We start from the raw sequence: 11647 nt of genomic DNA, 5'->3' as shown, positions 1-11647 counted from the left end.
ATGTACAATTCTGGCAAATTAATTACGGCCTTTATTAGGAATAAATGGACTGTTCGCAATGAGCCAGGCGGCCCAAACTGCTGCATATACCCTGACTGCTTGCACGGAACGCAAGAGAAGTGACAATTTCCCTAGTTATAAGAAATTCATGTTAGCGGCCAATATTAACTAAATATGCAGGTTTAAAAATATATACTTGTGTATTGATTTTAAAGAAAGGCATTGATGTTTATGGTTAGGTACATTGGGTGCAACGACAGTGCTTTTTTCGCAAATGCGCTTGTTAAATCACCCGTTTGTTGAAGTGGGCTGTGATTCAATGAGAAATTAACAGGCACCGCATCGATCATATGCAACGCAGGACACACTAGATAAACTAGTAATATCAACCATGTGTAGTTAACTAGTGATTATGTTAAGATTGATTGTTTTTTATAAGATAAGTTTAATGCTAGCTGGCTTCTTGCTGCCCTCGCGTAACAGGTAGTCAGCCTGCCACGCAGGCTCCTCGTGGAGTGCAATGTAAGGCAGGTGGTTAGAGCGTTGTACTAGTAACCGGAAGGTTGCATAAACGAATCCCTGAGCTGACAAGGTAAAAATATGTCGTTCTGCCCCTGAACAAGGCAGTTTACCCGCAGTTCCTAGGCCGTCATTGAAAATAGGAATGTGTTCGTAACTGACTTGCCTAGTTAAATAAAAAGGTGTATATTTTTTTTAAGACAAAAACAAATTATTATTATTTTTTAATCGGCGCCCAAAAATACCGAGTGTTATGAAAACTTGAAATCGGCCCTAATTAAAATCGGCCATTCCGATTAATCGGTCGACCTCTAGACTTAACACAGGCAGCCCAATTCTGATATTTTGCCACTAATTTATCTTTTGATAAAAACAGAAAAATTCTGATCTTTTGCCAATAATTGGGCTGCATGTGTAATGCAGCCATACATCTGGTCTTGAAAAACCAGGTTTAAGATTATTTTTATCTACACTGAACAAAAATATAAACGCAACAACATGTAAAATGTGCACTTGTCACACAACATACAGTGCAATCGGAAAGTATTCAGACCCCTTGATTTCTTCCACTTTTTGTTACGGTTGAGTTCTGAGAATATGAAATATACTTATGTCACTGAGGGAGAGAGGGTAATGTATAACGTTTACATTATGTCAGGATATGTTATTGTTGGCCATCAGGGTTCCTATGGGAAGGATCCTCTGGGAGGAGAAGACAGTCTGGTACCAGTCACCATTACATTTACATTTTAGTCATTTAGCAGACGCTCTTATCCAGAGCGACTTACAGTAGAGTGCATACATTTTTTTTAAATTACATTTTACATACTGAGACAAGGATATCCCTACCGGCCAAACCCTCCCTAACCCGGACGACGCTATGCCAATTGTGCGTCGCCCCACGGACCTCCCGGTTGCAGCCGGCTGCGACAGAGCCTGGGCGCGAACCCAGCCCAGCCTGGGCGCGAACCCAGAGACTCTGGTGGCGCAGCTAGCACTGCGATGCAGTGCCCTAGACCACTGCGCCACCCGGGAGGCCTAAATGACTAAATGACCATGACAGCCGTGAGTTGGGGAGGAGTGAGCACTTTGGGGTAGAGGTCAGGTCAGATGATAGACAGATATCACTAAGGTTCTGTCTAGCAACAGAAATGCATTGGCTGTTCAGATGTGTAGGAGGAGACTCAGCCTAGAAGGAACGGTTAAATATCAGTGCTTGTGTGAAAATGTCTTCATCTAATTCAGCTGCATTGATCCTCTGGGAAGAATAAACTTGTTTAAGCTTTCATAGTGTTGAGTTTTTTACTCAGAATTAGAACCTAACATTATGTTACAGCCTTATTCTAAAATCGATTAAATATCCCCCCCCCCCCCATCAATATACACAGAATAACCCATAATGACAAAGCAAAAACTGTTTTTTTAACATAGACCTGTCATGATGTTACCCTGTTGTATGAGGTTTATGTGATATTTCAGATTTAAAAAACAAACAAATGCACAAACATTTTGAGAAACCTGTTTTCGTTTGGTCATTATGGGGTATTGTGTCTATATTGATGAGGGGGGGGGGGGGGGGGGGGGACTATTGAATCCATTTTTGAATAAGGCTAAAAGTCAAGTGGTCTGAATACTTTCCGAATGCACTGCAATGCCACAGATGTCTCAAGTTTTGAGGGAGCATGCTGACTGCAGGAATGTCCACCAGAGCCGTTAAAGTTAATTTCTCTACCATAAGCTACCTCCAATGTCGTTTTAGAGAATTTGGCAGTACGTCCAACGGCCTCACAACCACAGACCACTGTATGACGTGTGGGCGAGTGGTTTTTTGATGTCAACCTTGTGAACAGCGTGCCCCATGGTGGCGGTGGGGTTATGGTATGTGCAGGTATAAGCTATGGACAACGAACACAATTGCATTTATCGATGGGAATTTGAATGCACAGAGATACCGTGATGAGATCCTGAGGCTTATTGTGAGGGCCTTTTTTTTTTATTTTAAAGGTACAGTATCTGACCAACAGACGCTTATCTGAATTCCCAATCATGTGAAATCCATAGATTAGGGCCTAATGAATTTATTTCAATTCACGGATTTCCTTATATGAATGGTAACTCAGTAAAATCTTTGAAGTTGTTGTATATAGCGTTTATATTTGTGTTAGTATATGCTCAGTCAAACCAATTGAGATGGAATTGTTCAAATTAACTGGAAATGTAGCTATATTTAAATCCTTGTAATTTACTGCTCACCGATTTGACCCTGTGCCCAATACCCATGATAAGCTTGCCATCCTTCTTCATCTTGTTGACAAACTCCATCGGCAGCATGCCGCTGTCAAACGCCTTGCTGAACTGCTTGGCCGCAGCATCCAAAGCTCCTCCAAAGCGGTCCCCCTGGGAAACAATATCAACAAAATATATTCGTCTCTAAACTCTTACAAGTAAAGTCCCAGTAGTGGGCTACATTCAAATTCTCCACCCTTTTCCTGAACTTATACAGATTCTTGCATTCATTTAACAAATGGTGGACACTCTCTCCAGCCAAAGATATTCGGTGGAGAGAGTCTTAGACCAATGCTATGCTTTTTAAATCCATGATGGGGAGTGTGCAAGTGCAGAAGTAATGGTCTTTGAAATCTTCATTTTTTCTCATTCCCTTTCTTCAAGACCTTTAATCTGAGAGGTATGGAAGCCATTGGATAGATACTAATGGTATCTGGACTTGTTGCATTTTCAAATTATATTTCAGGAAGTCACACAGTGTGTGTGTGTGTGTGTGTGTGTGTGTGTGTGTGTGTGTGTGTGTGTGTGTGTGTGTGTGTGTGTGTGTGTGTGTGTGTGTGTGTGTGTGTGTGTGTGTCCTCACAATGGTGAGCAGGCCGGATGTCAGGCTGGAGATTAGGTCCTTGCCGGCACGGGCACAGACTATGGTGTTGTGGGCACCAGACACGGCGGGCCCATGGTCTGCAGTCACCATCAGGCACATCTCAATGAACTGGCAGGCGTAGCGCGGTAACCTAGGGAAAAATCAAGATGTGGGATGATAACTGGAGGGAGAAGTGATGGGGCCATGTCAGTGTAGAACGCCAAAGTGGAGTGTGCATTGGGTAACCAGGTTCGTGTTCATTCATACGGGCACGCCACAGTAAATGTTTTGCAACAGAAAACCAAAATCTGAAGTAAAAGAAAGTCCATGTAATCCTTCCAGGTGTCAGTCCTTTTTCTTCCGTTTGGTGCCTACTGAACAGAACTCAGGTGTGAGAAATTTCTGGCCAATCAAAGACACTCCTTATTGAGTGAAAGACACTCCAAATTCTTTGGCCACTAAACCTATTTTGCCAATTAGCCTGTACCCTTTTACCACACGGAGCCCTGCTGATCCATGACGACTGGTCTGCCGACGTAACAGCACGAGGGGGCTACAACAAACTTCTTCCGTCGCGACGTCCCTCTAAGGCCCTTCTGCTAGCTTGCTAGCCCCGGCCCGCTAGCTGTCTCACTGGACCCCAAAAATCACTCGGTTACGCATGCTTTTCCCTAATGTCAATATGCCTTGTCCATTGCTGTTTTGGTCAGTAATTATTGCCTTATTTCACTGTAGAGCCTCTATCCCTGCTCAATATGCCTTAGTTAAACCTTTAGTTCCACCTCCCACACATGTGGTGACCTCACCTGGTTTAAATTATGTTTCTAGAGACAATATCTATCTCATCGTCACTCAATGCATAGGTTTACCTTCACTGTATTCACATCCTACCATACCCTGAAACTATTCTACCGTGCCCAGAAACCTGCTCCTTTTACTCTGTTCCGAACGTACTAGACGACCAGTTCTTATAGCCTTTAGCCGTACCCTTATCCTACTCCTCCTCTGGTGATGTAGAGGTTAATCCAGGCCCTGCAGTGCCGAGCTCCACACCCATTCCCCAGGCACTCTCATTTGTTGACTTCTTTAACCATAAAAGCCTTGGTTTCATGCATGTTAACATTAGAAGCCTCCTCCCTAAGTTTGTTTTATTCACTGCTTCAGCACACTCTGCCAACCCGGATGTCCTAGCCGTGTCTGAATCCTGGCTTAGGAAGACCACCAAAAACCCTGAAATTTCCATCCCTAACTATAACATTTTTCGACAAGATAGAACTGCCAAAGGGGGCGGAATTGCAATCTACTGCAGAGATACCCTGCAGAGTTCTGTCTTACAGTCGTGGCCAAAAGTTTTGAGAATGACACAAATATTAATTTCCACAAAGTTTGCTGCTTTAGTGTCTTTAAATATTTTTGTCAGATGTTACTATGGAATACTGAAGTATAATTACAAGCATTTCATAAGTGTCAAAGGCTTTTATTGACAATTACATGAAGTTGATGCAAAAAGTCAATATTTGCAGTGTTGACCCTTCTTTTACAAGACCTCTGCAATCCACCCTGGCATGCTGTCAATTTACTTCTGGGCCACATCCTGACTGATGGCAGCCCATTCTTGCATAATCAATGCTTGGAGTTTGTGGGGGTTTGTTTGTCCACCCGCCTCTTGAGGATTGACCACAAGTTCTCAATGGGATTACGGTCTGGGGACTTTTCTGGCCATGGACCCAAAATATCTATGTTTTGTTCCCCGAGCCACTTAGTTATCACTTTTGCCTTACGGCAAGGTGCTCCATCATGCTGGAAAAGGCATTGTTCGTCATCAAACTGTTCCTGGATGGTTGGGAGAAGTTGCTCTCGGAGGATGTGTTGGTACCATTCTTTATTCATGGCGGTGTTCTTAGACAAAATTGTGAGTAAGCCTACTCCCTTGGCTGAGAAGCAACCCCACACATGAATGGTCTCAGGATGCTTTACTGTTGGCATGACACAGGACTGATGGTAGTGCTCACCTTGTCTTCTCCGGACAAGCTTTTTTCCGGATGCCCCAAACAATCGGAAAGGGGATTCATCAGAGAAAATGACTTAACCCCAGTCCTCAGCAGTCCAATCCCTGTACCTTTTGCAGAATATCAGTCTGTCCCTGATGTTTTTCCTGGAGAGAAGTGGCTTCTTTGCTGCGCTTCTTGACACCAGGCCATCCTCCAAAAGTCTTGCCTCACTGTGAGTGCAGATGCACTCACACCTGCCTGCTGCCATTCCTGAGCAAGCTCTGTACTGGTGGCTCCCCGATCCCGCAGCTGAATCAACTTTAGGAGACGGTCCTGGCGCTTGCTGGACTTTCTTGGGCACCCTGAAGCCTTCTTAAACAACAATTGAACCGCTCTCCTTGAAGTTCTTGATGATCCGATAAATGGTTGATTTAGGTGCAATCTTACTGGCAGCAATATCCTTGCCTGTGAAGCCCTTTTTGTGCAAAGCAATGATGACGGCACGTGTTTCCTTCCAGGCAACCATGGTTGACAGAGGAAGAACAATGATTCCAAGCACCACCCTCCTTCTGAAGCTTCAAGTCTGTTATTCGAACTCAATCAGCATGACAGAGTGATCTCCAGCCTTGTCCTCGTCAACACTCACACCTGTGTTAACGAGAGAATCACTGACATGTCAGCTGGTCCTTTTGTGGCAGGGCTGAAATGTAGTGGAAATGTTTTTGGGGATATACATGGCAAAGAGGGACTTTGCCATTAATTGCAATTCATCTGATCACTCTTCATAAAATTCTGGAGTATATGCAAATTGCCATCATACAAACTGAGGCAGCAGACTTTGTGAAAATGTATACTTGTGTCATTCTCAAAACATTTGGCCACGAACGTACTATCCAGGTCTGTGCCCAAACAATTTCAGCTTCTACTTTTAAAAATCCACCTTTCCAGAAACAAGTCTCTCACCTTTGCCGCTTGCTATAGACCACCTTCTGCCCCCAGCTGTGCCCTGGACACCATATGTGAATTGATTGCCCCCCCATCTATCTCCAGAGCTCATGCTGTTAGGTGACCTAAACTGGGACATGCTTAACACCCCGGCCATCCTATAATCTAAGCTTGATGCCCTCAATCTCACACAAACTATCAATGAACCTACCAGGTACAACCCCAAATCCGTAAACACGGGCACCCTCATAGATATCATCCTAACTAACTTGCCCTCCAAATACACCTCTGCTGTTTTCAATCAAGATCTCAGCGATCACTGCCTCAATGCCTGCATCCGTAATGGGTCAGCGGTCAAACAACCAACCCTCATCTCTGTCAAACGCTCCCTAAAACACTTCAGCGAGCAGGCCTTTCTAATCGACCTGGCCCGGGTATCCTGGGAGGATATTGACCTCATTCCGTTAGTAGAGGATGCCTGGTTAATCTTTAAAAGTGCTTTCCTCACCATCTTAAATAAATTTGCCCCATTAAAAAAATGTAGAACCAGGAACAGATATGCCCTTGGTTCACTCCAGACCTGACTGCCCTGGAATAGCACAAAAACATCTTGTGGCGTACTGCATTAGCATCGAACAGCTCCCGCGAAATGCAACTTTTCAGGGAAGTTAGGAACCAATATACACAGGCAGTTTGAAAAAGCTATCCTTTGCTTTCCTAACAGAAATTTGCATCCTGTAACACAAACTCCAAAAAGTTCTGGGACACTGTAAAGTCCATGGAGAATAAGAGCACGTCCTCCCAGCTGCCCACTGCACTGCGGCTAGGAAACACTGTCACCACCGATAAATCCACAATAATCGAGAATTTAAGTAAGCATTTTTCTACGGCTGGACATGCTTTCCACCTGGCTACCCTTACCCCGGCCCTGCAACAGCCCTGCATCCCCCCACAGCAACTTGCCCAAGCAAGTGTATCCCCCTCTTCAAAGGGGGATTACACTCTAGACCCAAACTGCTACAGACCTATACCTATCCTACCCTACCTTTCTAAGGTCTTCGAAAGCCAAGTTAAAACAGATCACCGACTATTTTGAATCCCACCGTACCTATGCAATCTGGTTTCCGAGCTGGCCATGGGTGCACCTCAGCCACGCTCAAGGTCCTAAACGATATCATAACCGCCATCGATAAGAGACAATCCTGTGCAGCTGTATTCATCGACCTGGCCAAGGCTTTCGACTCTGTCAATCACCACATTCTTATCGTCAGACTAAACAGCCTTGGATTGTCAAATGACTGCCTCGCCTGGTTCATCAACTACTTCTCAGATAGAGTGTGTCAAATCGGAGGGCCTGTTGTCCGGACCTCTGGCAGTCTATGGGGGTGCCACAGGGTTCAATACTCAGGCCAACTCTTTTCTCTGTATACATCAATGAGCTCGCTCTTACTGCTGGTGATTCTCTGATCCACCTCTACGCAGACGACACCATTCTGTATACTTCTGGTCCTTCTTTGGACACTGTTAACCAACCTCCAGACGAGCTTCAATGCCATACAACTCTCCTTCCGTGGCCTCCAACTGCTCTTAAATGCAAGTAAAACTAAATGCATGCTCTTCAACCGATCGTTGCCCACACCTGCCCGCCCGTCCAGCATCACTACTCTGGACGGTTCTGACTTAGGCATTTGTAGTTGTCCACATATTCTAAGTGTCTGGTTAGACTGTAAACTATCCTTCCAGGCTCACATTAAGCATCTCCATTCCAAAATAAAATCGGCTTCCTATTTCGCAACAAAGCATCCCTCACTCATGCAATCAAACATACTCTCGCAAAACTGACTATCCTACCGATCCTTGACTTCGGCGATGTCATTTACAAAATAGCCTCCAACACTCTACTCAGCAAATTGGATGCAGTCTGTCACAGTGCGATCCGTTTTGTCACCAAAGCCCCATATACTACCGACGACTGCGACCTGTATGCTCTCGTTGGCTGGCCCTCGCTTCATATTCGTCGCCAAACCCACTGGCTCCAGGTCATCTATAAGTCTGCCAGGTAAAGCCCCGCCTTATCTCAGCTCGCTGGTCACCATAGCAGCTCCCACCCGTAGCACGCGCTCCAGCAGGTATATTTCACTGGTCACCCCCAAAGCCAATTTCTCCTTCGGCCACCTTTCCTTCCAGTTCTCTGCTACCAATGACTGGAACGAACTGCAAAAATCACTGAAGCTGGAGACTCATATCTCCCTCACTAGCTTTAAGCACCAGCTGTCAGAGCAGCTCACAGATCACTGCACCTGTACATAGCCCATCCAACTACCTCATCCCCATACTGTTATTTATTTTGCTCCTTTGCACTCCAGCATCTCTACTTGCACACTCATCCATCACTCCAGTGTTTAATTGCTATATTGTAATTATTTCGCCACCATGGCCTATTTATTGCCTTACCTCCCTTATCTTACCTCATTTGCACACACTGTATATAGTCCTTTTCTATTGTATTATTGACTGTATGTTTGTTTACTCAAAGTGTAACTCTGTGTTGTTGTATGTGTCGAACTGCTTTGCTTTATCTTGGCCAGGTCGCAGTTGTAAATGAGAACTTGTTCTCAACTAGCCTACCTGGTTAACTTCTTTTGGGTAGGGGGCAGTATTTTCACGTCCGGATGAAAAGAATGCCCAGAGTAAACGGCCTGCTACAAAGCCATAAAAGCTAGAATATGCATATTATTAGTAGATTTGGATAGAAAACACTCTGGTTTCTAAAACTGTTTGAATGATATCTGTGAGTATAACATAACTCATATGGAAGGCAAAAACCTGAGAAAATCCAACCAGGAATTCGGAAATCTGAGGTTGGTCGATTTTCAACTCAGCTCCTATTGAAGACACTAGAACAACAAGGAGGAATTTGGACATAAATGATGGACATTATCGAACAAAACAAACATTTCTTGTGGAACTGGGATTCCTGGAAGTGCATTCTGATGAAGATCATCAAAGGTAAGTGAATGTTTATAATGTTATTTCTGACTTCTGAAGACTGCAAAATATGGCAGATATATTTGATTCTTGATTGGGCTCTGAGCGCCGACTCAGATTATTGCATGGTTTGCTTTTTCCGTAAAGCCTTTTTGAAATCGGACATTGTGACTGGATTAACAACAAGTGTATCTTTAAAATGGTGTAAAATACATGTATGTTTGAGGAATTTTAATTATGGGATTTCTGTTGTTTTGAATATGGCACCCTGCAGTTTCACTGGCTGTTGAAGAGGTAGGACGCTACCAAGACTGTACTCTCACCTGCGTTGGAACCAGAGCAGGCCCAGCACGCCTCCCAGGCCCATCTCTTCCTTGAACACCTCTGTGATGGGCATGCCTGCGTATATGAGCTCCTGGCCGCGCTCGTCACAGATGCTGGTCATGAAGGAGGCGGGCTTGCGGATCAGACCTAGCTCCTAGGGACACAGAAGGAAAGACAATAGATATGGTTTTGTTAAAGGGGCAATCTGCAGTCCCAATAATAACAAAGCGTGCAACTGCAGATTGCCCAAACAAGGAAATGGAATGGAAAACCATTATGGTCTCCCAAACGGTTTCTTGTAAATAGAGGTTATCCACAAAAAATTCAGAAGGTCCACACCATGTACTATTGTCAAAGAGCATGTTTGTTTTTAGTGTTTTATAATAATACACAAACATTTCAGCTAAAAGCATTCTTCAGTGCGTAAGTTTAGTGTCTTGGGGAAGAAGATAAAGAATGAAGCAAGCTCTGATGCCAGTACCCTGGGGAAATTCAACACATTGGTTTTACCAGAACCATTATTGCTGCCTATATTTACACCTACACACCAAAAAAAGAAAAAAGAAATCAGCCACTTATGTCCATCAGATATTATCATATATATTTTATGTTATTTATGATATAGAGCGGCTTTATAAAGTTCACACACCCCTTAACTTTTTTCCATATTTTGCTGTGTTACAGCCTGAATTTAAAATGGATAACATTTAGATTTGTCACTGGCCCATAATGTAAAAGTGGAACTATGTTTGATTTTTTTTTTACAATTTAATAAAAAAAGCTGTAATGAAAAGCTGTAATGTCAGTTAATAAGTATTCAACCCCTTTGTTAGGGCAAGCCTAAATTGTGACTTTAAAACAGTTAGGAGAAAGCTGAGGATGGATCAAGAACATTGTAGTTACTCCACAATACTAACCTAATTGACAGAGTAAAAATAAAAAAAACATGTACAGAACTTTTTTTCTCAAAACATGCAACAATGCACTAAAATAATACTGGATAAAAAATATATATATCCTGAATACAAAGTGCAATGCTTGGGGCAAATCCAATTCAACACATTACTAAGCACCACTCTCCATATTTTCAATCATAAATGTAAACTTCAGTGCTGATTGCATCATGATATGGGTATGCTTGTAATCATTAAGGACTGGGGAGTTATTGCATAATAAAAAAAAAAAAATGTAATGGAGCTATGCACAGCCAAAATCCTAGAGGAAAACATTGTTCATTCTGCTTTCCACCAGACACTGAAACAAATCCACCTTCCAGCAGGACAATAACCTAAAACACGAGGCCAAATCTACACTGGAGTTGCTTAACAGAAAGACGGTTAATGTTCCTGAGCGGCCAAGTTACAGTTTTGACTTAAATTTGCTTGAAAATCTATGGCAAGACTTGAAAATGATTGTCTAACAATGATCAACAAACCAATTTGACAGAGCTTGAAGAATTTGTTAAAGAATAATGAGCAAATATTCTACAATCCAGGTGTGAAAATCTCTTAAGAGATTTACCCAGAAATACTCAGCTGTAATTGATGCCAAAGGTGATTTTTAACATGTATTGACTCAGGGGTGTGAATACTTATGTAAATTAGATAGTAATGTATTTCATGTTAAATACACATGGGAAAATGTTTTTTTTTTTTTTTTACTTCTCACTTTGTCATTATGGGTTATTACGGGTCAATTTAATCTATTTCAATTCATGGTGTAACAACTAATACTTTCTGAAGGTATATTCAGTTATTTTGAAGGTAGAATACTAGGTCTTCTTACCCTTGCCCAGGAGTAGTCCATTGGCACTGTTGGGGGTGGAACCTCCTGAGCGGGAACAATGGTTCCATTGGCCACCAGTTCATCATACACTGTCCTGTTATAACCCAGAAGCACAGATTAAAGTTAACATGGACAGAACTTTTTGTATAATTTTGTAATTTCATGACGCATAAGCCGAATTGAAACCAAGACACTCAACCAGCAATTTTCAAACCTCTCTAGCACA

General features: G+C 42.9%; 1 protein-coding gene across 2 annotated transcripts in view; it reads right to left on the bottom strand.

Moving 5' to 3' along the window:
• LOC120029513 (ATP-citrate synthase-like) overlaps window positions 1–11647 on the bottom strand; it is a 111002-nt gene that overhangs the window by 21158 nt on the left and 78197 nt on the right. For both annotated transcript variants that reach the window (XM_038974768.1, XM_038974769.1), the window contains exons 21-24: window positions 11422–11515; window positions 9636–9790; window positions 3389–3539; window positions 2773–2916 (exon numbers count right to left, since the gene is read on the bottom strand). In XM_038974768.1, coding sequence (XP_038830696.1) covers window positions 2773–2916; window positions 3389–3539; window positions 9636–9790; window positions 11422–11515 — 544 coding nt within the window. The remainder of the gene's footprint in view (window positions 1–2772; window positions 2917–3388; window positions 3540–9635; window positions 9791–11421; window positions 11516–11647) is intronic.

This window comes from Salvelinus namaycush, chromosome 35 (assembly GCF_016432855.1).
Source record: "Salvelinus namaycush isolate Seneca chromosome 35, SaNama_1.0, whole genome shotgun sequence".
Classification (NCBI taxonomy): domain Eukaryota; kingdom Metazoa; phylum Chordata; class Actinopteri; order Salmoniformes; family Salmonidae; genus Salvelinus; species Salvelinus namaycush.
This window is presented reverse-complemented; position numbering and strand designations above follow the sequence as displayed.